Source organism: Sus scrofa, chromosome 12, assembly GCF_000003025.6.
Source record: "Sus scrofa isolate TJ Tabasco breed Duroc chromosome 12, Sscrofa11.1, whole genome shotgun sequence".
NCBI classification, from domain to species: domain Eukaryota; kingdom Metazoa; phylum Chordata; class Mammalia; order Artiodactyla; family Suidae; genus Sus; species Sus scrofa.
The window spans coordinates 19,262,730-19,290,657 of record NC_010454.4 but is presented as its reverse complement, the minus strand read 5'-3'; the positions used below and the strand labels follow the sequence as shown (position 1 = coordinate 19,290,657).

Sequence of the window (27,928 nt, the reverse complement as noted above, 5' to 3'; positions counted from 1 at the left end):
CACTGTGGTTCAGTGGGTTAAGAACTCAAAACTAGTATCCATGAGGATGCTGGTTCCATCCCTGGCCTCACTCAGTGGATAGAGGATCCGGCGTTGCCGTGAGCTGTGGTGTAGGTTGCAGACAAGGCTCAGATCCTGCATTGCTGTGGCTCTGGTGTAGGCCGGCAGCTGCAGCTCCCATTCGACCCCTAGCCTGGGAACCTCCATATGCCGCAGGTGCAGCCATTTTTTAAAAAAGACCAAAAAAAGAAAACACTCTCCTTTCCCCACTGCTCTACAAAGGATGTGCCACCTTTGTCATCCATCCAGGGTCCATAGTGTACCTCCCTTAGACCCAGGGGAGAGGGTTCCATACCTCAGGGCACAGGCTTCAGCTTCCCACATGTTATAAGCACACACACGTGCTAAGGAACACGTGGTGTGTTTCTTCACATTGGTACGTCATGGCCTGTATCACATCCTCTGTTTGCTTTCAATCTGTGTCTCCAATAAAACAGAGTGAACATTCTCACTTTATCCCCATTACTCTTATCTGTTTCCCATCCTTCTGTTTCCTTGTGCTTCATCCTGGATGGTTTCTTCTTCTTCCTCTTCTTCTCCTCCGTCTTGCTTTTTAGGGCCGAAGCCTCGGCATATGCAAGTTCCCAGCTAGGGGTCCAGTCGGAGCGGTAGCTCCTGGCCTACGCCACAGCCACAGCCACACAGAATCCGAGCCGCCTCTGTGACCCACACCACAGCTCACGGCAACGCCGGATCCTTAACCCACTGAGCAGGGTCAGGGGTGGAACCCACGTCCTCATGGATGCTAGTTGCATTTGTTTCCATTGCGACACAACAGAACTCCTCCTCCTCCTCCTCTTCTCATTTTATTTTTTGTCTCTTTAGGGCTTGCACCCTTGGCATATGGAGGTTCCCAGGCTAGGGGTCCAATCAGAGCTACAGCTGCCAGCCTACACTACAGCCACAGCAATGCCAGATCTGAGCTGCATCTGCGACCTACACCACAGCTCACAGCAATGCCAGATGCTTAACCCACTGAGCGAGGCCAGGGATTGACCCCTTATCCTCATGGATGCTAGTTGCATTCGTTAACCGCTGAGCCACGAGGAACTCCTTATTCTTACTTTTAATCATATTTTTTCAATTCTAGAATGTCATGCTATTCTTTTTCGAATCTGCTCTGTCACTTTTTTTACTTTCCAGTTCCCTGCCAGAAATTTCCACCTTGACTTTTACCTCCTTGAACATGGTAAGAATAGTAGCGTTGAAGCTGTCCTGATATTTGCAGTGTCTGGATTCTCCAGGGGTCTGTTTCTGCAGTTGGCTGTCCCCGCACACTCTTGCTTGTGGAGTCTTGTCCTCGTGCATCTGATTATCTTTTTATATTGGATTTTATTTAGGGAAAAAATGATTTTTAAGATAATCTGATGCTTAAGTTGATGCTATTTTCTTCCAGAAAGGATTTTTCTTTTTTTTTTTTTTTTTTTTTTTTTTTTTGTCTTTTGTTTTTTTTGTTGTTGTTGTTGTTGCTATTTCTTGGGCCGCTCCCGCGGCATATGGAGGTTCCCAGGCTAGGGGTTGAATCGGAGCTGTAGCCACCAGCCTACGCCAGAGCCACAGCAACGCAGGATCCGAGCCGCATCTGCAACCTACACCACAGCTCATGGCAACGCTGGATCGTTAACCCACTGAGCAAGGGCAGGGACCGAACCCGCAACCTCATGGTTCCTAGTCGGATTCGTTAACCACTGCACCACGACGGGAACTCCCAGAAAGGATTTTTCATTGGTATCTTTATGGTACCCGGAGGTAAGGGGGTCAGGAGGAAGTTACCAGACCAGGACTATTTAAAACTTTTTTTTTTTTCTTTTTTGGCCACACTTGCGGCATATGGGATTTCCCAGGTCAGGGCTATGCCACAGCTGTGGCAATACCCACCCCTTAACCCCCCTGCACCAGGCTGGGGATTGAACCCATACCACTGCAGAAACAATGCTGGATCCTTAACGCACTGCATCACAGCAGGAACTCCTTAAGTTTATTTATTAATTGATTTAAATTGTTGTGTTAATTTCTGCTGCACAGCAAAGTGATTGTTACATATATATATATGTAGTTAAAAAACATTCTTTTCCATTCTGGTTTATCATAGGATATTGAATATATGTCCCTGTGCTGTAGCGTAGGACCTTACTGTTTATCCATTCTATATATAAAAGCTTACACCTGCCAACCCCGACCCCCAGTCCATCCACTCCCCAACCCCCTCCACCTTAGCAACCTCTCTACACAGACAAGAACCACTTTCCTTTTTTCTTTTTTTGGCTGCACCCTCGGTATGTGAAAGTCCCTGGGCCAGGGATCAAATACGAGCCTCCACTGTGAGGTACACCACAGCTGCGGCAACACCGGGTCCTTAACCCACTGTGCCACAGGGGGAACTCTGGGATTGGGACCTTTTTTTGTTTGTTTGTTTGGTCTTTTTAGGGCCGCACCTGAGGCATATGGAGGCTCCCAGGCTAGGGGTCCAATTGGAGCTGCAGCTGCTGGCCTACACCCCAGCCACAGCAACTCAGAATCCGAGCCACATCCGCAACCTACACCACAGCTCACAGCAACGCCAGATCCTTAACCCACTGAACAAGGCCAGGGATTGAACCTCCGTCCTCATGGATGCTAGTAGGGTTCGTTAACCACTGAGCCACGATGGGAACTCCGAGCTAGTTTTTCTAATACCCTTTCTTTCTTCTGGGATCCAATCCAAGACACCACATTGCATTAGCATTCAAGGTTTTTGAGAATATTTTAAAATATATGTCTATTTTATCCAGCTTCTGAAGGAGGAAGATCCTAAGTACTTAGTCTTACATTGCTGCCCTCCCCCATGGCCCCACTGGCATTCCTAGAAGTAAAAACTCCTTAAAATAGTCAACATAAAAATCTTGAAAGCAGAGGTCCCGTTGTGGCTCAGCAGTAACGAACCCAACTAGTACCCATGAGGATACAGGCTCCATCCCTGCCAAGCTCAATGGGCTAAGGATCTAGTGTTGCCACTAGCTCCAGTCTCGGATCTGGCATTGCTATGGCTGTAGTTAGGCTGGCAGCTGCGGCTCTGGTTCCACCCCTCTAGCCTGGGAACCTCCATATGCCATGGGTGCAGCAAAGACCAAAAAAAAAAAAAAAAAAAGAAGAAGAAGAAAATCTTGAAAGCAGTTGTCAGATTTGTACAGTGGAGGAAGTTGAACAGTTGAGTTTGCCACTGGTTGGGGAGGGGAAGCTTTAGGTGAATCAGAGGATGAAATACATGTGAAACAACAAAAAGCTGTGGCATTTATTTTTTTTTTATTTTTTATTTTTTATTTTTTTGTCTTTTTGCTATTTCTTTGGGCCACTCCTGCGGCATATGGAGGTTCCCAGGCTAGGGGTCGAATCAGAGCCGCAGCCACTGGCCTACGCCAGAGCCACAGCAACGCGGGATCCGAGCCGCGTCTGCAACCTACACCACAGCTCACGGCAATGCCGGATCGTTAACCCACTGAGCAAGGGCAGGGACTGAACCCGCAACCTCATGGTTCCTAGTCGGATTCGTTAACCACTGCGCCACGACGGGAACTCCAAAGCTGTGGCATTTAAGCTTTGCCCCAGAAACAAACCAAAGTCTCAGTGGCCAAACACATCAAAATCTATCTCTTGCTCACACCAAATCTTGCTGTTGGCTTGGAAGAGAGGGAGCTCTCTTCCAAGTGGTGACTCAGGGATCCGGGCTCTCTCCAGCTTGTGGCTCATCCCCTTTTTTTTTTTTCTTTTTTAGGGCCACAGTTTCCACATACAGAAGTTCTCAGACTAGAGGCTGAATTGGAGCTGCAGCTGCCGGCCTACACCACAGCCACAGCAACGCCGGATCCTTAACCCACTGAGTAGGACCAGGGATGGAACCCACGTCCTCATGGATACGAGTCGTGTTCGTTACCACGGAACCAAAACAGGAACTCCTCCCCCGTCGTTGTTGGATATAAACAACACCCTGGGTCTCTCTCCACACCCTCCTCTTCATCTGCCCCTGCTGGCATCTGCTAGACTCTCCGGCTTCCTGTGGGCTCCGGTGTGGCTGTTTCCTCCTCCCCATGCCGGCTGCCCCATCCCTTCATCCCAGCCATGGCAACACCAAGCATGGCCAAACCATTCTTGGGCTTACGGATGCCATGAGGATGTGGCGAGACTGCCCCAAGCTCACTGGTCCAGGAAACAGTTTGCCCCCTGCTCTCCTAGGCTGTGAGGGCAGGGCACCTTCCAGAGCTCCGGGAAGCAGGAAGCAAGTGTCCTCTCCCTTCAGATCCCCAAACCTACTGTGTATGGAGGAGGCGGGGTTCTACTCATTGGCCCCAGTACAACATGGGACCAGTGGCAGAGCCCAGACCAGTGCCCCGATCTTGGGCCTTCTCCCCAGCTCTTGTACCACTTCTGGGCCTGGAGATCTCTTTCTAACAGAGCCCTCGAACCTTGCTCCTGGCCAGGTGTGGGGCTGGCAGGGTGGAGGGACGGACCTCACAATACACTCGAAGGGAGCCAGGTGTTGGGGTGCTGCACAGCAGACCCGACACCCTCTTGTCAAAATAAAAAGAACACTTCTGGAGTTCCCATCATGGCTCAATGGTTAACAAATCCGACTAGGAACCATGAGGTTACGGGTTCAATCCCTGGCCTCGCTTAGTGGGTTAAGGATCCGGCATTGCCATGAGCTGTGGTGTAGGTCACAGACGCGGCTCGGATCCGGTGTTGCTGTGGCTGTGGTGTAGGCTGGCGGCTACAGCTCAGATTGGACCTCTAGCCTAGGAACCTCCATATGCCGCAGGTGTGGCCCTAAACAGACAAAAAGACAAAAAAATAAAAAAACACTTCGTTTACTCTCCCCACAGTGGCCATCATAAATAATGGGCCTTTTCACACTCTTCGTTTTTAAAAACCACAATATGATGCCTAAGCTGTAACAGAAGGGAAAAAAATCAAAGGGAAACAATTTTTAACCAAATAACACAGATTTCAAGTGTCAAGTTAGGATTCCAGAAAAATAACAAGATCAGGAAATTACCCTGTATAAGGACCCCCCCCAAAAGAGCAGAGATATGCTATTAAACACCAGAATAAATACATTTTAAGCTGTGTTGGTAAAACTGCAAAAACTGATTACCCTTTGTAGTCTGTGATCATAACAGAGTTTTCAGCTATGTGACCCCTGGCCCTGTCCATTAAATGCCAGCAGCACCCCCGTTTAATTTTAACAGTAAAATTAAAACATATCTACTACGTGGAGTTCCCTGGTGGCTCAGCAGGTTAAGGATCAGGCCTTGACGCTGGTGGCACGGATTCGATCCCTGGCTGGGGAACTTCCACATGCCATGGGCGCAGCCAAAAGAAAAAAAATCTTCCACATCATCAGAATCACACACACAGGCTCCCCTCCCAGAAGCACTGAGTTAATGCCTCAAATACCAGCCCGGCAAGTGGGTAAAAATTCCACCTGTTTATGTGGAGGTATATATGTCAAAATATTAACAGTGGTTTTCTAAGAAAGAAGGAGAATAACAGGAGACGTTCCCATTCTTTTTTTTTTCCCCCTGGTGCACAGCATGCGGAAGTTCCCTACTCAGGGGTCAAAGCCAAGCTATAGCAGTGACAACACCTGATCCCAACCCACTGAGCCACCAGAGAATTCCTTTTTTTTTTTTTAAGCATTTCTGCACTGTGTAAAATTTTGCTTACAACTTGTATAACCTTTGCAATAAGGAAAAAGACCCCACAGAGCTATTTTGGAAAACTATATGTCAGGACCCCTTCTAGAGTGCGTGGGTCTTTTTGTTTTTGTTTTTGTTTTTTTCTCTTACCCCTAAGGATTCAATTCTGTGACAAAAAACCTCTAATTCACTTTTTTAAACTCCCGGACAGCTCAGCGCTCCTGGGGAGAGCCGCCTTTTCGCGGGGCCTGCAGGGGGCTGCAGGTACCCCGCTCAGCTTCCTTCACCCCCGCTTGCACTGCCGCCGCGTGGCCGAGGGCGGTACTGCGCCCCCAGGGAGGCCGTGGGAAGGAGGGACCTATGTACCTTTGACCGTTTGGCAGTCTGGTGAAGCCTACGGATCACGTGTTAGCGTAATGATCTTTTAAACATATAACATGAAATACATATGCTTAAAAGACCAATAATAATATTGAAGTGGTTACCAAAATATTAATGGCTGTGTAATAATTATGTAATTTGTAACTGCGTAAAACCGTAGAGGCAAATCTAATAGCACACAATTTTCCAAGTAGTGAGGTGCGTGCACAGCAGTATTTCAAGCGATTGGTGACAACTTAAAGTGCTAATGTGTGATGTTCATTGGTGACAAAGTCACAGCGCTGCGAACACGACACTCATAAGGAAAAGATAAATATCACTTAAAGGTTAGTGAAAGTCAAGATGTTTCCCACCGAGATTCATGGACTCCCCGAATGGTGCGCACAGACCCTCCGGGGTGCGTGGCCAGGGGCATGGTTAAGACCCCCTGCAAGGGCACGGGTTGGGAGAAGTGCACGGAGGGAAAGGCAGAGGCGCCTTCCGGTCCGGCGCTGGGGCGCAGAGGGGTGACCCGCGCGGCCCCTCCCCTGCCTTCCTCTTCGGCATCCCCTCTGGAGGAAGTCGAAGCCCCGCGCAGCGCGGCGGTGGAGAGGAGCTCCCAGCTCCCAGTGTGCGCTCCCGCGCGGCCAGCGCTCACCATGCGGCCGCTCGTCCTGCTGTGGGCCTGCCTCGTGCTCCCAGGTGAGAGGGGGGCGCGGGTGGAGGGATGCGGGGACTCGTTCCCGCGCGTTGGGTCTGCAGGGACAAAACCTCCGGAACCTACATTTCCTTTCTTTCCCCCCTCCCCACCCCCAGCAGAGCCTTGAGGCTGTGACCCAACCCAACCACCTGATCCTTCCAGGCTTCACCCCACCCTACTTGCCCTCAGTCCTCAGAGGGAGCCTGCACTTGCTGTTTCTGGAACCCAGAGTCAGATCTTCCCCCAGACCTGTGGGGTCTAGACCCTTGGTGGCTGAGTGGCTGTGAAAGCAGCTTTATGTCGCTTTGGGTCTTCTTTTCTTGACTCTGTGCCAAGCCAGGATGCCCAAAAGACACCCTTTATATGGTTGCCACGTAAAACTCAGCAAAAATTTTTTGAACTTCTGCTATGCCACGTTCAACTACCCCGAAAGGTAAAAAGTTCTTCTGTCTCATCGATTCACAAGTCTGCTTTTTTTAAAAAAAAACCCTTTATCTTCAACATAAAAACAGGATGCAGGGAGTTCCCTTTGTGGCTCAGTGGTTAATGAACTGACTAGGATCCATGAGGATGCAGGTTTGACCCCTTGGCCTGGCTCAGTGGGGTGGGGAATCCAGCGCGGCAGTGAGCTGTGGTTTAGGCTGGCAGCTGTAGCTCCAATTCGCCCCCTAGCCTGGGAGTTTCCGTATGCCGCGAGTGCAGCCCTAAAAAGAAAAAACAAATGAGATGCAGTTGCTCAATTGACAGTGTTTGTTTCTTAATGTTATATAAAATTATAGTGGATCTTGCCTATAATAGCATCTTAATTCCATGAAATCAGACATGACCAGCATTTACAGGTGAGAAAATTCAGCAGCCCAGAGAGGTCAAGCAATTTCCCCAGGGTCACACAGTTTACTAAGTGGCTGTGCTGGGATTCACACTCCAGGCTGGCTGAATCAAGAGCTTCCCCATCACCAGCCTTCAATACACCAGGTTTAGGGAAACCTGTCCCAAGCTCTCTCTGGGGTAGAGTGGAGTACCAGCTCTTCCCAGGGCTGCCCTCACAAGGGGGTGATTGAGGAAAGCCTTCTGGTTTTGTGTCTTTTTTTTGTCTTTTTGCCTTTTTCTAGGGCTGCTCCCATGGCATATGGAGGTTCCCAGGCTAGGGATCTAATCAGAACTGTAGCCACTGGCCTTCGATGCCACAGCCACAGCAACACGGGATCCGAGCTATGTCTTTGACCTACACCACAGCTCACAGCAACGCTGGATCGTTAACCCACTGAGCAAGGGCAGGGATCGAACCCGCAACCTCATGGTTCCTTGTCGGATTCGTTAACCACTGCGCCATGATGGGAACTCCAGCCTTCTGGTCTTGACCCTGATACTTGAATCAGGGAATTCCACCCTTCACCCCCTGCCGTGGTTTCAGGTTACGGAACCCTGGTGGGCCCGAAGGAGATCAGTGGATTCGTAGGTGACACCGTGTCCCTGCAGTGCACCTACGGGGAGGCGCTGAAGACGCACAGGAAATACTGGTGCAGGAAGATCGGGTACCTCATCGCCCGCTGCTCAGGGACTGTTTTCTCAGGAGAATATGGCCAGGAAGGCAGGGTGTCCGTCCACGACAGCCCCTGGGAGCTCAGGTTCAAGGTGATCCTGAGGAACCTCACCCTGGAGGACGAGGGGCAATACTTCTGCGGGATCCAAAGGCTGGGCCTCGATGATAGTTTCTCGGTCTCTCTGCACGTCTTCCCAGGTAACAAACGTCCCTCATTCCTTGGGGTGCGTTCAGGGTCATGGGGGTGGGGGGAGTGCACCTCCCCACGATAGAGGGAGCAGGCTGCATTGCAAAAGGGGGAGCTGAGAGCCAGGCCCAGGTGGCCTGCTTGCTCAAAACGGCTTCGTTGTGGCCTCTGTTTGCTTCCTGGGCGGGGGGGGGGTCCTGTAGCAGGGGGTGTTCTGAGAAATTGGTCCTGGGGAGACTAGGGTTCAAGGGTCAAGTGTCAGAGGTCCGGGGATGCTGGGAATCCAGGAGCAGGGAAGGTGCTGAGGCGTTGCTTTTGGACTTGTAGCTTCTCCTGGTCTCCACCTGACCGTCAGCACCGCCAAGCTGGGGAAGACAGGGGCTGAGGCCTCTCCGTCCGCAGGGACCTTCCCGTCCGAGCACCCAGCAACCTCTCCACACGCAGGGGCCTCTGCATTTGCAAGGACCACTCCTCACCCAGCAACCTCTCCACACGCAGGGGCCTCTGCATTTGCAAGGACCACTCCTCACCCAGCAACCTCTCCACACGCAGGGGCCTCTGCATTTCCAAGGACCACTCCTCACCCAGCAACCTCTCCACACGCAGGGGCCTCTGCATTCGCAAGGACCACTCCTCACTCAGCAACCTCTCCACACGCAGGGACCACTCCTCACCCAGCAACCTCTCCTCCTGCAGGGATCTCCCGCCCAACCACACAGCTGGACTCCACCTCAGCAAAGGACACCAGCTTGGTCCGCAGAAGCAGCACTGCCAAGTCTGGGTGAGCTCCCAGGGGACCAAGGTCCCCTTTCAGGCCATCCCTCCCTAAACCATAAGGTACCTCTGAGCAAACAGTTCCTCTGGGCGCACACAGCCTCTTGTCATGAGCGCAGCCCCTGCACAGAGGGCAGATTCAGCCCCCACCCTAGCCCCTGCCTATAGGGGCCCTTGAGCAGTGAACCGCCTGTGCTACACGGGCCAGTAGCCCTGTTGCCTTGGACATGCAGAGCCACCGAGGTGCAGGCCGTGGCCCCAGTCTCTCAGCTCACTTCCGGCCCGGCTTCAGGGGTAGCCACCCCAGTTCAGCAGTTTTTGCTTGTCCACTTTGCCCTGGGCCTTATGCCAAGCATGAAAATGTGAAACCAGGAGTTCCCTGGTGGCTCAGTGGGTTAAGGACCCAGCCTTATCACTGCCGTGCCTGAGAACTCCCATCTGAGAGTGAGGCCCCCCCAAAAAGGAAACCAGCCTTGTCACTGCTGTGACCTGAGTCAGTTTCAGTCCCTTGCCTGGGAGCTTCTGCATGCTGCGGGTGTGGCCAAGAAAGTACAGAAAACGTGGAAGCAAACAATGTGACTTTTTCTTACCCAACTGGAGTCCCAGCCTGGGGGACCGGCTCTTGGTGGGGGAGGGGGTTATGTATAAACTACCGACGGCCAGGTAGCCGCTCACAGGGTCAGAACCAGCTGAAAGCATCTCCTGAGGCTGGAGATGGGACTAATGTCCCCTCCATTGAGACCAATCGGATGTTGTGGTCCCCAGTGCCCTCCGACCTCCCTGGGAGAGGCTGGGATTTAGAATAAGGATGCCCAGTGTGCCACCAACATCTACTGACAGCCTCGGGGGCTCCTTCCATGTCACCCACAGGACATCCATCCCCATGACCCGCATCTTGGCCCCCGTCCTGGTGCTGCTGGCCCTTCTGCTGGCCACAGGCCTGGCCGCCCTCGGCAGCTGGGTGCTGCAGCGGAGGAAGGAAGGTGAGCGTGTGGACGGGAGAGGGTGAGAAGCTCTCAGCCAGGGAGCCTCCCTGAGACCCACAGTCCCCCACCACCCCGGAGAGACCTCATGGGCCTTGGTGTGTGCATCTGAGAAATGGGCGTCAAGAACCCCGCCCCTCCCTTATGAGGGACCCACAGGGCGGTCCGCGTTAGGCACAGGCAGTTCAATGGGGGAGCAAGGGGATGCGTGCGCTCGCTTGCTCTGGTTATTCTGTCCAAGCTCATCAGCCTCTTCTCTCTCTATCCATCCCAGTGAAGCCATCTCCGCAGGTTCCTTGTATGACAGACTCTGGGGGAGGCAGGAGGGGTCGTGCTGGGCCGAGCACTTGAACTTGAGCAGGATGTACATGGTGGCCCAGCACCTGCTGCTGGGTCTGTAGACGTGCTCGGCCCCTTTGGAGGCTTGGCTTCAAATCCCAGCTTTGCCAGTTTTTAGCTGTGTGACCTTGGGCAAGTCACCTAACTTCCAGAGCCTCGGCTTCCTCAGCTATATGTCCAGCAGAAATAGAATACAAGCCACATGTGTGATTTAAAATTCCCTAGGATACTGGAGTTCCCGCTGTGGCTCCGGGGTAACAAGCCCAACTAGTATCCGTGAGGAGGATGTGGGTTCGATCCCTGGCCTCACTCAGTGGGTTAAGGATCTGGTATAGATTCAGCTCAGATCCAGCATTGCTATGTCTGTGGTGATGGATCTGATTCGACCCCTAGCCTAGGAACCTCCATATGCTGCAGGTGCGGCCCTAAAAAGACAAAAGACAAAAGACAAAAAAAAAAAAAAAAAGGAATCTCAGTGTAACTGAGAGTAGTCACGTGTCCAGTGCTCAGTGGCCGCGTGTAGTGCCCATGGTGAATGGCACAGATTAAGAGGGTTTAACTGAGATGACGCTAATGGAGCTGCCTTGTGCCAGGCACCGTGGTGTGGCTTATGTTGCTTTTTTTATCTCCTTTAATTCTCTTAATACTATGGAGTTAGGAACTACTTGCTGCAAGTACCCCCATTTTACAGGGCAAGAAACTGAGGCACAGAGTGGTTAAGCGACTTGCCCTATGTTGTACGGCTGGGAAGCAGTAGAGCTGGGAAGTCAGCTTTACAAATTGGCGTCCCTGTGTTGTGGCCATGGGGGTGGATCCTGAGCCTGTCTCTTAGCTCTCCACTGTGTGGCCCCTAGGAAGAAATGTCAGCTTTGTCTGTGTCCCTAGGTCCCCTCAGAGGAATCGGGAGGAGCACACGGGATGGGAACATTCCTGGTCACAACCTCAGAGCCTCCTAGCACCTTGCCTCTCAAGTTGTGGTCCCTAGATATCAGCAGTGACATCCCTACTAGCCTGTGAGGAATGCAGACTCTCAGACTTCCCATTGTGGCTTAGCAGGTTATGAACCCGGCTAGTTTCCACAAGGATGCTGGTTCAATCCCTGGCCTCACTCAGTGGGTTAAGGATCCGGCGTTGCCATGAGCTATGGTATAGGTTGCAGACGCGGATTGGATCTGGAGTTACTGTGGCTGTGGCGTAGGCCAGTGGATGTAGCTCCGATTCAGCTCCTAGCCTGGGAACTTCCATGTGCCACAGGTGCAGCCCTGAAAGAAAGACAGACAGACAGACAGAAAGACAGACAGACAGAAAGAAAGAAAGAAATGCATACTCTCAGGCCCTAACCTCAAGCTACTGAATTAGAATCTGCATTGTAATAGAATTTCCCAGGGTCCTGTGTGCAGGGTAAGATTTAAGAAGCAACAACCCAGGCGCACACAACCCCTTCCATTGACAGTTTCTGGCCCACTGAGGGGATTTCCATGTACTAAGCTCAAAAGTCCAGGTCATTGCCAGGTCTCTGCCCAATCTGCCTGCCAGCTTCCTCCAGGAAGGTCGATGCAAGGGGGCCTGTCCACCCCCGTGGCGGCAGCTGCATCTCCTGGTGACTCCTGGCTTCAAGGTGCTCCCTCTGGTCTCTTTCAGCTCAACTGACCGCAGAGACAGAGAGGAAGGAGAAGCTCCAGCTCTCCCACTCGGTAAGGAAGGAGGCGGACCCAAGGTCAGACCCCCGTGGGGCTGGAAGTCAGGACTCTCCAGGCCCTGGCTCTTGCGCTCCCTGCCTGGGCTTCCGTGCTTCGAATATCCGGGGAATCCGTGTGAGCCCGAGACCAGCCCTTCAGGCTGCCGTCCTCACCCTGACTTCCCACCGGTGCCAACAGGGCTCTGCTCCAGGCCCAGGGCCCTCTTCCCATCCCCCCATCAGTATCAGAGAACATCCGAGCTGGATCTCCAGGGGGCCTTTGAGGTCATCTCGACAAGCCTTTCTCTAAGTTGGTGCAAACCCACTTCCAGGACACCTCGGGGTGGCGGCCTCTTAGAAATACACTTTCCTTGACAGGAGTGCCAAACCAAACCTCCAGGGATTGGGGGCAGGAAATCGAAGTTTAAACACTGCCACCAGGAATTCCAACAGCACTTCGGAGTATGACAACCGCAGCTATTTGCAGAAGAGAGAATGAGGCCCAGAGAGGGGAAAAGTCTTGCCCAAGTTCACACAGCAGGCGGTGGCCCAAATAAGAGAGCAGGATTCAGGAGTTCCGATTGTGGCTCTCCCGGTTAAAAATCTGAAAAAAGAAAAAGGGGAGTTCCCGTCGTGGCGTAGTGGTTAACGAATCCGACTAGGAACCATAAGGTTGCGGGTTCGATCCCTGGCCTCGCTGAGTGGGTTAAGGATCCGGCGTTGCCATGAGCTGTAGTGTAGATCACAGAAGCAGCTCGGATCCCGCATTGCTGTGGCTGTGGTGTAGGCTGGCAGCTACAGCTCTAATTAGACTTCTAGCCTGGGAACCTCCATGTGCCGCAGGTGCAGCCCTAGAAAAGGCAAAAAAAAAAAAAAAAAAAAAAAAAAAAATCTGACATAGTGTCTATGAGGATGTGGGCGATCCCTGGCCTCGATCAGTGGGTTAAGAATCCAGCGTTTTCACAAGCTGTGTCATAGGTCGCAGATGTGGCTTGGACCTGGTGTTGCTGTGGCTGTGGTATAGGCCGGCAGCTGTAGCTCCAATTTGCTCAGGAACTTCCATATGCCGCAGGTACGGCTGGAAAAAAAAAAAGAGAGAGAGGAGTTCCCATCGTGGCGCAGTGGTTAACGAATCTGACTAGGAACCATGAGGTTGCGGGTTCGGTCCCTGCCCTTGCTCAGTGGGTTAACGATCCGGCATTGCTGTGAGCTGTGGTGTAGGTTGCAGTCGCGGCTCGGATCCCGCATTGCTGTGGCTCTGGCGTAGGCCAGTGGCTACTGCTCCAATTAGACCCCTAGCCTGGGAACCTCCATATGCCGCAGGAGCGGCCTAAGAAATAGCAAAAAGACAAAAAAAAAGAGAGAGAGAGAGAGAGAAAGGGAGAGAGAGCAGGGTTCAGAGCTCTCGGCTCCCAACTCTCCTGTTTCCAGAACACCCCTCTGTTCTCTCTGAGCTTTCCTTGGCTCTGAGACCAAGGTGGCGTGGCTGTCCTGACGCTCAGGCCGAGGTTGGCACTCTGGGGACCAGGGGGCAGAGAGAATGGGGGTCTCTGTACCCCCCTTCTTGGAGAGAGGAAGCTGCCTTGACGCTACCTGCTGCCGGGCCCTTCCCCACTCCTGGAGAGACCTCCCTTCCTACGCCGGCGCTCCTACGGAGGGGGTCACGGTCACGGTCACGGCTCAGGGAAGCAGAAGCCTCACCTGCCTCACCCAACCCCCCTCCCGGCCTCTCCTTCCTCAGCTGTTTACTGAGATGCCTCCATTCTGCTTCCCTCAAACCTTGGAGCAAGGAAGAGGGGCTGCCGTCTTTCCTGGCGCCAGTCAGGACAAAAGACTCAGGCCCGATCCTCTAGGGAGGGGCCGGGGCGGGATGGGGAGCTGGGCCTCCCCGGCTTCGGCTTCGGAAGCAGCTATTGTTGCCTCAGGAAGCTCAGCCAGGTGGTCGTGACCAAAGAGAGCAAGGGAAAGGTCATGGACATGGACAGAGGGATGGCCAGGGCCACCGCCAGAGCCCCCCTCCTGCCTCTGCATCCAGAGGCTCATGCCCTGCCCAGCTCTGGAAGCGAGGCTGGGCTAAGAGGGAGCACCTCCGTGCTGCCTGCTCCTGTTTTTTGAGCCACTAGAACTAGAGGCTCTCATATGGCTCTTGTATATTCAACCACCCAGAAAATGCCTGCATGCCTGCTGGAGCAGCCCAGCGTCCACGGCGTGGGCAGAAGGACCCCTGAAGGATGGAGACCCTCCCTGGACAGAGGGTGGTGGTCCTTGGCCCCACCATGTGTGGCTTAGTGTCTGCCCCATGATGTTCGTTCCTCAAATTCGGCCACCCTTAAGCAGGTGACACTTCCGCAGCTGCTGATGGTCAGTGGTCAGCAGTGGCTGGGTTGGTTTTGTTTTGTTTTTAGGGTGGCACGAGGAAATTAAAATTTAACGGATGTCCTGTATTTTATTTGCAGCCCCATTAATAGAAGTACCCAACTTCTCTTCCTCTGTGAGCCTGGGAGTGGGTAGAAAAAGGAAGTATCATGTATGGAGTGCTGTGTATAAGCTGAGTGTATTACAAGAATGATTGCATTTACTTTATTTTACTCTATTTTATTTCCTTTGCTTTTTAGGGCCACCCTTGCAGCATATGGAGGGTCCCAGGCTAGGGGTCCAATCAGAGCTGCAGCTACTGGCCTGTACCACAGCCACAGCAATGCGGGATCCTAGCTGCATCTGTGACCTGCGCTGCAGCTTGAGGCAATGCCGGCTCCTTAACCCACTGATGGAGGCCAAGGATCAGGCCCACATCCTCATGGAACTATGTTGGGTTCTTAACCTGCTGAGCCACGACAGGACCGCCCATGGTTGGGTTTTGAGCGAATCACCAAGCTGTCAATAAGGGATTGGTGGGAAATGGACCCGATGACAAGAGTCCTCTGGCCCAGCCCCAGCTCTGCCACATCCTCACCCCAGGCAGGGCTGGGACAGACAGAGGCTGGGAGCGACAGCATTTGCGAAAGCTCCCTCCCCCTCCCCCCACTCCTTGACGCCCTCATCCCCCCACCCCCAGTCACATTGTGCTCCAGGAATTCTGTTCTGATTCCTTCCTTGTCCCCATAAGACCGAAGGTGTCAGCAGAGGTGGCTCAAACCTCCACCTGAGCCCCCATCCTCCACAGCTAAGGTATTGATGGAAGCAGGGGCCCAGTTGGGAGACAGGGAATACTGCAGAAAAGTGTCTGGGGAGTTCCCTTGGTGGCTCAGCGGTTAACGAACCCGACTAGGATCCGTGAGGCCATGGGTTCGATCCCTGGCCTCACTCAGTGGGTTAAGGAGCCGGTGTTGCCATGAGCTGTGGTGTAGGTCGCAGATGTGGCTTGGATCCTGCATTGCTGTGGCTGTGGCGTTAAGCCAGCGACTACAGTTCTTATTAGACCCCTAGCCTGGGAACCTCCATATGCCACGGGTACCGTCCTAAAATAGCAAAAAAAAGAAAAGTGTGTGGGACGCCCTGTCACAGTGGCAGCCTCGTGCAGGGAAAGATCGTGGGTCTGAAGCTTACTAATCATGACTACAGGGCGCAGCTCAGGTTCTCACCAGCTGTGTGACGTCTGGCAAGTTAGGTCACCTCTCTGAGCCTCGATTTCCCCATCTGGAAGGACTGCAGTGAGGAACAAGTGAGATGAGACACTGCATAGTTATCTAGAAAATGTGAGCTTCTTTCCTAGGCTTCAGCGTCCCTCAGACCAGGTGACTTGCTGGCCAGCCCGCCTCGGGGCCGCTACGCCCTTAGGAGACAAGGCTGGGGGCCTCGGCCAGCTCCCGCCTCTGCCCTGGCCAGCTGCTGGGCAAGGAGAGGGAGGACCCATGGGAGCCGCTGAGCCGGGTCCGGAGAGGGGCTTCGCCACGCTCGCTGGACTCCCCGCCCCTCTTCCCTGGGCTCTGGCATCTAACCAGGGAGGGGCTGCTCAGGCCAGTGATTCCTGAAGAATTTTTCCTGTGCTCTCGCTATTCGGTGAGGTTCTGAGGTGTCCAACTTTGCCTCCTCCTCACCTCCTGCAAAGAGCCTGCAGCCTGCGCATTCCTCTTGCTTTAAGGAGAGAAATAATCAGGAAGACGAATGAATCATTCCAGGAGTTCCTAGCTATCGAGTGATAAAACATTATCACAAATATTTATTACAGGAGTTCCCATTGTGGCTCAGTGGGTTAAGAACCCAACTAGTATCCATGAGGATGTGGGTTTGATCCTTGGCCTCGCTCCGTGGCTTAAAGATCCAGCATTGCCACAAGCCATGGTGTAGGTTGCAGATGCAGCTGGGATCTGGCGTTGCTGTGGCTGTGGCGTAGGCTGGCAGCTGCGGCTCTGATTGGACCCCTAACCTGGGCACTTCCATATGCCACGGGTGTGGCCCTAAAAAGAAAAAAAACGTTGTAATGACCCTAAGAGGAAAATTCCCATGCCCATATTACAGGTGAGGAAACTCAATCTCAGAGATGTGAGATGCCTTGCCCAAGGTCACGGTGAGCCTTGTAAATTGGACCTACGACTCCATAGGCCCCGCCCCCCATGTCCCCCCTCCCACTCCGCTTGCAGGCCATCCCTGCTGCCAGGAACAGGCTGCTCTGACTGGGTCTGTGTTTCAGCCGCTGGAGAGCAGCTGGGTCCCGGAGTACACCGCGATCAACCCTGCAGGGCCCACTGGGCCTCCTGCCAGCCCCAACACGGAGATCCGGTGCCTGAGCCAGGTGTGGACAGGGGCCACTGGGAGTCTGGAGCCACCTAGCCCGGATCCCTTCTGACAATGCAGGGAAGTGGGGGAGGGCCCGGCCCTCGGCACCCACCCACCTATCCCATCATAACCATAGCCGAGGCCACTTCACCCAGGAGGCCAGGGCTTCTGACCTCGCATCCTCTTCCTCTCCCACCCCCACCCCCCAGCCCCCAGCCAGAAAATTCTTGAAGAGCATGTGGGAAGTGCCCGCTTCAAGAGCTCTGGGCTGGCGGGATTCCCACATCAGTGGCCAGAACCAGGCCTGAGGCCGTGGATGGGGGATGGGCCAGGCCTGAGGCCAGGATGGGGGATGGGGGGACGGGTCAGAGCCTGGGGGTTCTGGGGAGGAGAAATGGTTAGTCCTGTGCCCCTTAGATGGGCAGAGGCCCAGAACTTGGGGGAAAGGCTGGGCGGACCCGCAGCCACTGGAGACCCAGCTGGGCTCTGCTTTTCATCTCTCACTGTTGTCTTTACAGGCTTCAGAGGAAGACGGAGCCTGTTTGCGGGACCCTGAGGGAGACGTGACCCCAGGCCCTCCTCTCCCCGTGTCCGGGGAGGGGCCAGGCCTTTCAGAATTCATCTCAGGGTAGCCGAAGAAGGTCGTCTGCCCACCGTGAATCTGAAGGGTTGAATTTGCACTAATTCCGATAAGCTTTCTGCTACAGCTTCACGGTTCACCTGCCAGCCTCCAGGCCTTTCCCCCACCTCCCCAAACTCTCCTCCTGCAGGTCCCCAGCCTGACCTGGGAGACCGTTAGCCCTGGAGCCTGGAGGGGTGGCCTCACAGTTCCGGCTGGAGGCTGGGACCGCCCAGAGATGGTCACAGCCCTGGGCAGGGCACACAGCCACTGGACCCTTCCCGGGGCCAGGCAGGGCTCAGGGAATCTGGTCTGAGTTTGCATCTGCTATGGGAACTCCCCCGGGCCGGGGTGCTTGGGAACAGTCCCCACCTCCCCACCTGGCCCCCAGACCCCCATTTTCTCCCCCCTTCCTTCCATCCTCAGACTCAGGGCTAAGTTCTACATAAGCCAGTGGGGAGGAGGGAGTTTGCTGCATTAGACCCGATTCTGATCTCTCGAAGCTGGGCTCTGAGCTACCTGCATCCCAGTCCTTCAGGAAGCTGGGCTCCACGAGAACTACTAAAACCAGAGTCCCTCTTGTGGCTCCGTGGCTTAAGATCCCCACATAGTGTCCGTGAGGATCGATCCCTGGCCTCCCTTAAGGATCCAGCTTTGCCACAAGCTGTGGCTTAGGTCGCAGATACAGCTTTGATCTGGGGTGGCTGTGGCTGTGGTGGAGGCCAGCAGCTGCAGTTTGCCCCCTAGCCGGGAAACTTCCATATGCCACAGGTGAGGCCCTAAAAAAGAAAAAAAGAAAAAAAAAAAAAAAAACCACTTACCAAAATCATCTCTGAGGCTGGGCCCAAGACTCTGCATTTCTAACAAGTGCCCCGGCGATCCTGACCCTAACACTGGAATTCGAGCACCAGAGGGTCTGTCGAGCATCCAGGTCTCTCCAGCTTAGAGAGTTTGGTGTGTGGCGTCTCCCTGGGGCCCCCGGTAGGGCCTGCTCTGCCCATGACACAGGGACCCAGCTGGGGCCTTTCCTTGGCCTGAGTCCAGGCCCAGGTCAAGTGCACTTTGGAAGGGGTGAGCCAGGACTGGCAGGGAGCAGGTTGTCTTTCTTTTTTTTTTTTAATTAAGATTTTTATTTTTTTTTTTTCTTTTGTGGTTGATTTACAATGTTCTGTCAATTTCTGCTGTACAGCAAAGTGACCAAGTCACATATATATATTCTCACATTATCTTCCATCATGTTCCATCACAAGTGACCAGATACGGTTCCCTGTGCTCTACAGCAGGATGGGTTGCCTTTCTGATCTCCCTACCAGCCATGCATTCCAGGCTTTGTGTTTCCTTTTGTTTTCTCACTGCACCCATGGCCTGTGGAAGTTCCCAGGCCTGGGATCAAACCCATGCCACAGCAGTGACCTGAGCTGCAGTAGGGACAATGTCAGACCCTTAATCCTCTGCGCCACAAGAAAACTCCGCATTCCAGGCTTTGGAAGGAGGATGGGGAAAACCTTGGCTCCTTCCTTGTCAAGAAAGGGTTGATTGCCTGTGGGTTGTGGCAGTGGGGAGGGGGTGCGAAAACACAGGGTGCAGATAGAGGTGGGTGTCTAAAAGGGAGGTGGGAGGGGACAGGGCAGGACCCTCAGGGGAACCTGCAGGTGACCCAGAGTTTGGTCCCCTGGAGCGGGGGTGGGAGAGGTAGAATAACAATAGAACTTCTGTGGGGTTTTTTTTTTTGTTTTTTTTTTCTTTTTCTGTTGTTTTTGAAAAATACACTAGGGGCTGCTCAGTATACAAAACCTAGAAAGATGGGGGGATAAAAAGAGAAAACAGATACCCTCTAGTCTCACCACTACCCAGAGACAATGGTTACTGCATTTTGTTGTATTTCTTTCCAGTCTCTTTGTCTCCACATCACTTGCTGATGTTCTTTTCCGACTTTTTTGTACCTACAACTTATACATCTTCCTTTTCCTACTTAATTTCTCTATCTTTAGCATTTATGCTTTTATGTAATGTTTTTATAAACCTCTTGTAAATTAAATGTTTATCAGCTGCATAATATTTCATGCTGGTGTGCTTCCATTTATCTCACTTCTCTCACTAGAGATTTAATTTGTTCCTAAGAGTTGAAAGTTTTGCTGGGTATACAATTCTAGGTTGACAGCCATTCTCAGCATTCTGGGGGTACAGTTATTTTGTCTTCTGGCTGTAAGTGTTGCTATTGAGAAGTCTGCTGTCAGACTGAGTGATGTGATCTTTTGTCTCAGACTGCTCTTCTGCTTGTGTTGGTGTGCTGCGGTTTCACTCCTGGTCATGAACTTTTAATTTTTCTTGTTTGGGATAAATTTTTTTATTATTTAAAAAAATTTTTTTCATTGCATTTTATGGCTGCACCTGTGACATATGGAAGTTCCCAGGGTAGGGGTGGAATTGGAGCTTCTTCTGCCAGCCTATACCACAGCCACAGCAATGCTGAATCTGAGCCACGTCTGTGACCTACATCACAGCTCATAGCAATGCTGGATCCCGAACCCAATGAGCAGAGCCAGGGATCAAACCAGCATCCTCATGGATACTAGTTGGGTTCATTACCACTGAGACACAATGGAAACTCCTGGGGTAGATTCTTATATGTGTAGATTCATACCTATCATCAGCTCTAGAATATTCTCTTCAAATATTTATCTGTACTGTATTCTTCTTACTGTTTCCATTGACCAGGATTAAATTTTTTAGACCTCCTCTTTATATTGGCCATATATCTTATCCTCTTTTTCATATTTCCCTTCCCCTTACCTCTGTTCTTCATTCTGCATAATTTCTTCAGCTCTATCTTCTAGTTTCATACTTCTTAAACTTGCAAATGTCTATGAATTAAGAAGGAATCTTGCCAAACTGCATATTTGACACAGTAGTTCTGGATGGATGCGATCTGAGAGTCTGCATTTCTTTTCTTTCTCTCTTTTTTTTTTTTTTTTTGTCTTTTGTCATTTTAGGGCCACATCCAGGGCACATGGAGGTTCCCAGGCTAGAGGTCTAATCGGAGCTACAGCTGCCAGCCTATGCCAGAACCACAGCAACACTAGATCCGAACCATGTTTGTGACACACACCACAGCTCACGGCAACGCCAGATCCTTAACCCACTGAGCAAGGCCAGGGATTGAATCTACAACCTCATGGTTCCTAGTCAGATTTGTTTTGGCTGTGCCACAACAGAACTCTGAGTCTGCATTTCTAACAAGCTTCCAGGCTGATGATGCTGCTAATCCAAGGACCACTCTTAGGAACCTACCTAAGGCCACACAGCCAGTTCCAGGTGAAGCTGAGTGGATTAGCCATGGAGTCTCTGAGTCCCCTGGTCCCCGTGGATGCTCACAGATGCCTGGATACAAGCATTTAGAAAAAAGAAAGAAAGAAAGAGAAAAAGAAAGGGAGGGAGGAAGGGTATCCTTTTCGGGTGGGGAGTGCAGAATGGCGGGATGGGAAATTTCAGAAGACGTCACAGAACACAAGACATGTCACTCCAGCTTCCATTCTAGAATCATCTATACTGTGCTCCCCACCCTCAGCCTTTCCTGAAGCCATCCACCTGACCCCAATAAAAGACAAGCAGAACAAAAATAAACTCAAAATGGCTGAAAGACAAATATACGACAGGACACCATCAAACTCCTAGAAGAAAACATAGGCAAAACACTCTCTGACATCAACATCATGAATATTTTCTCAGGTCAGTCTCCCAAAGCAATAGAAATTAGAGCAAAAATAAACCCATGGGACCTCATCAAACTGAAAAGCTTTTGCACAGCAAAGGAAACCAAAAAGAAAACAAAAAGACAACTTACAGAATGGGAGAAAATAGTTTCAAATGATGCAACTGACAAGGGCTTAATCTCTAGAATATACAAGCAACTTATACAACTCAACAGCAAAAAAGCCAATCAATCAATGGAAAAATGGGCAAAAGACCTGAATAGACATTTCTCCAAGGAAGATATACAGATGGCCAACAAACACATGAAAAAATGCTCAACATCGCTGATTATAAGAGAAATGCAAATCAAAACTACCATGAGATACCACCTCACACCAGTCAGAATGGCCATCATTAATAAATCCACAAATAACAAGTGCTGGAGGGGCTGTGGAGAAAAGGGAACCCTCCTGCACTGCTGGTGGGAATGTAAACTGGTACAGCCACTATGGAGAACAGTTTGGAGATACCTTAGAAATCTATACATAGAACTTCCATATGACCCTGCAATCCCACTCTTGGGCATCTATCCGGACAAAGCTCTACTTAAAAGAGACACATGCACCCGCATGTTCATTGCAGCCCTATTCACAATAGCCAGGACATGGAAACAATCCAAATGTCCATCGACAGATGATTGGATTCGGAAGATGTGGTATATATACACAATGGAATACTACTCAGCCATAAAAAAGAATGACATAATGCCATTTGCAGCAACATGGATGGAACTAGAGAATCTCATACTGAGTGAAATGAGCCAGAAAGACAAAGACAAATACCATATGATATCACTTATAACTGGAATCTAATATCCAGCACAAATGAACATCTCCTCAGAAAAGAAAATCATGGACTTGGAGAAGAGACTTGTGGTTGCCTGATGGGAGGGGGAGGGAGTGGGAGGGATCGGGAGCTTGGGCTTATCAGACACAACCTAGAATAGATTTATAAGGAGATCCTGCTGAATAGCATTGAGAACTATGTCTAGATACTCATGTCGCAACAGAAGAAAGGGTGAGGGAAAAAACTGTAACTGCAATGTATACATCTAAGGATGACCTGACCCCCTTGCTGTACAGTGGGAAAAAAAAAAAAAAAAAAAAAAAAAGAAGCATTTAGTTTGTACATCTAGCAGAATTTGTATATGCCCAAACTCATCAAATTGTAGATGTTAAATATGTGCAGTTTTTGTATTAATTATACCTCAATAAAACTGTAAAAAATTACAAAAAAAAAAAAAGACAAGCAGAACCCAGAAACTTTGCGTTCACATTTAATCAAAGGAAAAGAAAACCAGTCAGAGAGAAAGCTAAAGTGGACATATGCGGGGGGTGGGGGGCAGCAGGGCTGGGCCTGGGTGTGGACGGAGGGGCAGCATCCCCCTTATCCAGGTCCCTCACACAGGCGTCCACAGGGGGAGGAGGGACGAGGGAGGAGGAAGAGCTAATGCGCTGGGCACAGGCCGGTTCCAACCCAGCCCTGGTCCCTGGAGTGGGGCTGAGGCAGGGCAGGTCAGATGCTGTTCAGAGAGGGGGCATGACAGGAAAGGAAGGGCCCAACCCTGCCCCTCGGGCATCACCACAGGTGAAGGTGCCAGAATAGTGTCTGGAGATTCATCCTCAAGGGCCAGGTGCCAACTTGCCAGCCAGGTGCCCAGTCCCCACTCTTCATCAAAAAGGATGGTCTTCGGCTCAGGCTGCTTTGGAGGTTAACCCAGAGGGACAGCATGGCTGCCTCTGCTCCCAAGTCTCCCGGGTGAGGAGGGGGCGGACAAAGGACACTGTGGCCTTGGGCCAGCAGGCGAACATCCCATTTCCCTCCGGCCCCCGGTCCCCTCGGGCTGAGGCTGAGAGCGAAGCAAGGGAGAGCTGAACTGAGGAGAAATTAAAAGAATATTGACGAAAAGGGAAAAGAGCATAAAGATGACTGCATGGTGGATGCAGGGCTATGCAAATGAGATGGGCGTGGCCTTGACCGTGGCATCTCATTTGCATATCTTAGGCAAGTGCAAATGAGATCCCTAATATCATAAATATATTTCTAACTTTGTAATAAATATTCTGTTTCTCCCCCCTCCCCTTCCCTAGGAAATGGGCACACAGTGGTTCAGGGGCCAGCTCGGGCTGACACTGCAGCAAAGACTGGTTAGACACTCAGAAGAACTGGGGAGCACACAGGCTGGGGTGGAGGGTTGGGGGTCCCCTACAAGGACAGGTTCACCCCAGGAGGGGTCACAGAGAAGGATGACAGATGAGATGCCTGGGGACAGCAAAGACAGCATTCTTTTCTTAAAAGGGATTCTTGTATTTTACACAACTGCCCTCTCCAAGGACTGGAGGGTGGCATTTAGGGTCAGGGGATAATAGGAAAGCTGGAAGGGGGCACATCTAGGGGGCACCAAGTCTCTGGAATTTGGGGTAAGGTTCTTATAAGAACTGGGGGCTGATGGGGTGCCCCAAAAAGGGCCCCCAAAGAGTGACCTGGAAAGCAAAACAAGCCTTAGCGTCCCCTCTCCAAACACTAAGCCCGACACACACACCAGTGGCAGAAACACAGACCAGGCATCACAGCATGTGCTGCAGAGACTACAGTGGGGATGGCGCCCCCTGGAGTTGTGCAAGGAGCCTGCTGGAGCACAAATGTCCCCCAAGCCCTCACCCCGTGGCCGGGTCCTCACCTTTCCTCAGCTCCCAGGCGGCCCTCCTTCGAGTGGGCCACCCGGACTCTGCCAGAGAGACCAAAATGGACAACGACCATGGACAGATGTGTCCCCAAGGAGCTCTCCTATCAGAAGGAGTAGGCTCCTGTCACAGGGCTCAGCCTACAAGCACCCCCCGCCCCCCTCTGCTGCCCGGGCCCGCAGTTCCCGTCTGCCTGAGGGGGAGCAGAGCGGGCCTGTCAGTGCACGCGAGGGAAGTCTGAGAGAGACTTCGGCAGTGAAAAGCTGGGGATGGGGGACGACCAACACCCAGCCCCGGTCCCAGGGGGCCGAGAGCTGCGCTGCTCCCCGGCTGTGGCAACCAGCTGGTGCTTCGGCTCCTCCAGCCTTCGGGACGGCACCAGGCGGGCACCGCCGCCCGGGCTTGCTTGGCTGCCAGGGGGGCCGTGTACTCCCCTGACCACAGGGGAGCAGCCTAAGGTCTGCTCCTCGGCTGCAGGGAGAAGAAGGAGGAGCCTAGGAGTGGGGTGGGCGTGGCCAGTCCAGAGAGAAAAAGTGACTGGAGCAGGCAGCGGGCAGCGCGCCTACTGATCACATGGTCCCAAAGCAGCTTTTCTCTTCTCTGGACTGAGCCTTATGGAGGTGACACTGACACACTCCTGGGCACAGACTGGCCCTCAGAAGGGACCTCTGGTGGCCAATGGACGTCGGGAGTGGGCAGCACCTGGGCACAGAGGTACCCCACGAACACCCATCTCCCTGGCAGTGCACGCCTCTGCGCTGAAGCCAGACTTAAGGCCTTTACCCAGGGAGAGCCAGAGCGCCGGGGTGGGAGCTAAGGATCATGGCTGAGGGTCACACTTGGGAAGGGGATGGATTCCAGGTGCCGGGTCACAAGCCACAGGGCGGAGGTCCAGTGAACAAGCTCAGTACACCCAGCTGACGGGCACCCACTGGGGCTCCGTGCGCAGCTTCTCCATGGCGGCCTGGAGCTCTCGGAAGGTCCTCTCCAGGTTGCTGTTGACCAGGCTGAGGTCAAAATAGTGCCCATAGCCCCTCTGGATGCGGCTGCTCTCCTCCACTGTCCGTCTCAGGTCTGCCTCCTGCCGGTGCAAGGGGACGTCGTGCCCGTTAGTGTCCCCCAGGCACCCCCAACGTCAGGGAGACCCACAGCCTGCCCCATCCAGCCCCTTCCCCAAAGCCCAAAGTACCAACCAGGGCAGGCACAAAGTACCAAGCCCTGGCTAAGGAGGCCCCTCCCTGCGGGTCCCAAGGCAGCTCTCCTGTAACTGTGGACAGACAGACGGGTGAGAGGAAGGAAGGAAATAACCTTTGGAAAGTGGGGACGGGAAGGGGCCAGCCTGAGCTGAGGAAGAGAAGGAGGAGGTGCTGGGGAGGGAGAGGCGTCTCCCCAAGGTCCTGGTGAGGTAGGAATTGGCTGCCAACGTCACAGGTGTGGAGAGAGAGGTCTGAGGGAGGAAGTGTAGAGTCAGGGACACAGCTAGCTGTGGGCACAGGAGCTTCTGCCAGGCGCCCTGCTCTGCCCGCTCTGTGGGGACAGAATGCTGACCCAAGGGAGCCCAGAGGGCCAGCGGGAAATCTTTGCGCAGAGGTGGGCTGTTTACAACTGGAGAAAAGCCTGAAGAGAGGGAGGAAGCCAGAGACCGGAAGGCTGCCTGGACGGACAAGTTAGAATCAAGGAGGAGCCAGTGCAGGGAGGAGAGGCTTCAAAAGTCTGGTGTTGCCGGACTCCCGGACCACCCGCCTCGCCCCCAGGGACCTGTAGAACCGCCAGAGGTAGAGGGTTTTCAGAGCTCTGAACTCAGGGGTCCCTCTGCTGGCCGTACCTGGTACTGCGGCTCTCAGAGCCCAGTCAGAATACTGCTCAGGCCCAGGACAGGCGTCCCAGCCGGGCTTCTGCAGGAGGCAACACCCCTCCCTCTTCCCCCTGACCACAAACAAGGCCTTCCGGAGCTGCTGGGACACAGCTGGGCCAGTCCTAGAGCGCCCACGTCAGCTTATTTAAGTCAGCATTTCAAGTTCCCTTCCCATCCCTGCCCTTCCAGCTTGGGCTGGATCTGGGGTGGGGGGTTACCTTGGGCACTTGGGGGTGGCCCTAGGACCAGCCATGGGAAGTGCCCCCCAGGCCACCCAGGTAAGAGGGCCTAATCAGACTGAAGGGAGCACTGGCTTTGTAGGCAGGCAGACCCTGTTCTCCGGCCAGCTGTGTGGCCTCTGTACCTCGGTTTTCTGTGTTGTCAGTAGGAATCATTAGTCCTGCTGGCAGAGCTGCAGTGAGGAGCACGCGGTTGCCAAGAGTTTGGTGGAGGCCCCTTCCCTGACCGCAGGCAGCCCTCCCGCCACACTTCAGAGGCCCTCACCGTGAGCTGCTTGGTGGACACCCCGCTCTCCAGTGCAGCCCGGTTCATGGCCCGCAGGGTCTCAAAGTCGGGGGCCTCGATGAACACCACGTAAGGGACAAACTCAGCTGTTCTCAGCACCTTCACTGCCTGCAGAAGAGGAGGGTCGGGAGTGTATTCCCAGGTACCTCTGGGGTGATAGCGGTGAGGACAGGTACCTGGGAACAGAGGAGAATGAGGGGCCTGGGGTTCTGGGACATGAGCCCCGGGAACGAATGGTAGAAGAGCTGGCAGAGGGCTGGAGACGGAAGAGTGGGGGTTCCAGGAGGCTGGAGAAAGAAGTTCGAGGTGGCCTGGGTCCCTAGCAGTAGCTGAGGGCTTATAGGGGAGTGCTTGGAAATATACGGAAAAATGCTGGGGGGCAAGCAGAATGAGACCCCCCCACTGAGGAGGCTGGGAAGGAGTGGGCCAGGCAGTACCTGGGGGTTGACATCCAGCACACACACCCGGCCAGCAGCGACCACGCCCCGGATGGAGTCGATACGTGTGCCATACAGGTTGCCCTCGTATTCGCCATGTTCCAGGTACCGCCCAGCGCGGATGTCGGCCTCCATTTCCGCGCGGGACACGAAGCTGTAACCCTGACCTTCCCGTTCTGAGTCCTTGGGCCTCCGGGATGTGTCTAGGGGGTAGGAGGTGCCGAATGGGCACAAGCAGGCCACACCCCCCTCAGACACACTTGCGCATGCTCTCCATGTGCCACGTGGCCCTGCTGCTTCCCCACACAGCCTGCCTGCCCCCACCATCGCCACAGGCACCCACAGACTTGAGACGTCCACAGGGAGAGGACCTTCAGAGATCACTGCTTCAACCCCGCGCTCATAGATAAAGGGCTGAAGCCCAGAGAGGGCAGTGAGCAGCCCAAAGCCACACAGCAAGGCAAGCTGACCTGAGATCAGCACTCAGGATCTTGCCTCTAGGGACCAGGAGCTTTCACATCTCAATTGGTCCTGTAAGCCTGTCTTCCACAAGGCCACACACAGCTCAGAGCCCTATTTCCCCCGCTGGGCTTTTAACAAGCGAAAAGTGAGAGAAGGCAAGGCAAGGCTGGTTTAACCCACCTGGCCAAAGGCTCACAGGGACGGCGTTCCCAGCTCTTCCCATCCTGCAGTTCCCACACCCACCCAGAGAGGGCGCACACTCCACGCCTCACACCCACAGTACCTTAACCCTGGAACCCTTTGACCGGGGGGCCTCCGCCAATGCGGCCTTCAGTAGACTCAGCCCTGGCCCCCAAGGCAGCCTATGCTCTCTGCCCCCCACCCAGCAGGGCCCTGCTCCCACTCACAGGGCACTGTGGTGCCGTAGCGATCCGGATCCCACATGATGAGTTTGTTTTTCAGGCTGCGCCGGCCCACACCCTGAGCCCCAATCAGCACCAGGGTTTTCCGGCGGAAGGGGGGCATGCGGGCCACCTCCTCGTAAATGAGCAACTCGTGGCGGTCAAACTCTGCACACAGGG

At 53.2% G+C, this 27,928-nt stretch overlaps 2 protein-coding genes across 14 annotated transcripts in view; one reads left to right on the top strand and one right to left on the bottom strand.

The window, feature by feature from the left end:
- On the top strand, positions 6,253 to 19,689 carry CD300LG (CD300 molecule like family member g). 8 transcript variants are annotated; one of them, XM_021066915.1, is made up of 8 exons: positions 6,718 to 6,794; positions 6,912 to 7,225; positions 8,207 to 8,533; positions 9,075 to 9,303; positions 10,167 to 10,279; positions 12,260 to 12,312; positions 16,927 to 17,028; positions 17,531 to 19,689. In XM_021066915.1, exons 2-8 carry the CDS (start codon positions 7,201 to 7,203, stop codon positions 17,642 to 17,644), a joined length of 963 nt encoding a protein of 320 aa, XP_020922574.1. In that variant the 5' UTR covers positions 6,718 to 6,794; positions 6,912 to 7,200; the 3' UTR covers positions 17,645 to 19,689. The 8 variants fall into 8 exon arrangements, with proteins under 8 accessions (XP_020922566.1, XP_020922567.1, XP_020922571.1 ...); XM_021066907.1 differs by lacking the exon at positions 6,912 to 7,225 and having other exon boundaries at positions 6,253 to 6,794; positions 8,850 to 9,303; XM_021066908.1 differs by lacking the exon at positions 6,912 to 7,225 and having other exon boundaries at positions 6,316 to 6,794.
- MPP2 (membrane palmitoylated protein 2) overlaps positions 22,645 to 27,928 on the bottom strand; it is a 28,457-nt gene continuing 23,173 nt past the window's right edge. For 5 of the 6 annotated variants that reach the window (XM_021066901.1, XM_021066902.1, XM_021066904.1 and 2 more), the window contains 4 exons: positions 27,755 to 27,916; positions 26,886 to 27,088; positions 26,428 to 26,556; positions 23,850 to 25,149 (listed from right to left, as the gene is read on the bottom strand). In XM_021066901.1, coding sequence (XP_020922560.1) covers positions 24,973 to 25,149; positions 26,428 to 26,556; positions 26,886 to 27,088; positions 27,755 to 27,916 — 671 coding nt within the window. In that variant the 3' untranslated portion in view covers positions 23,850 to 24,972. Of the gene's footprint in view, positions 25,150 to 26,427; positions 26,557 to 26,885; positions 27,089 to 27,754; positions 27,917 to 27,928 lie in introns of all 6 variants that reach the window. The other variant, XM_005668764.3, reaches the window with a different exon arrangement.

Coding starts and splice junctions, on each gene's coding strand:
- CD300LG (XM_021066907.1), top strand. CDS start 6,488: ATGGTGCGCACAGACCCTCCGGGGTGCGTGGCCAGGGGCATGGTTAAG. Junction 6,795..8,206: donor GGCCTGCCTCGTGCTCCCAG/GTGAGAGGGGGG, acceptor CCGTGGTTTCAG/GTTACGGAACCCTGGTGGGC. Junction 9,304..10,166: donor AGCAGCACTGCCAAGTCTGG/GTGAGCTCCCAG, acceptor TGTCACCCACAG/GACATCCATCCCCATGACCC.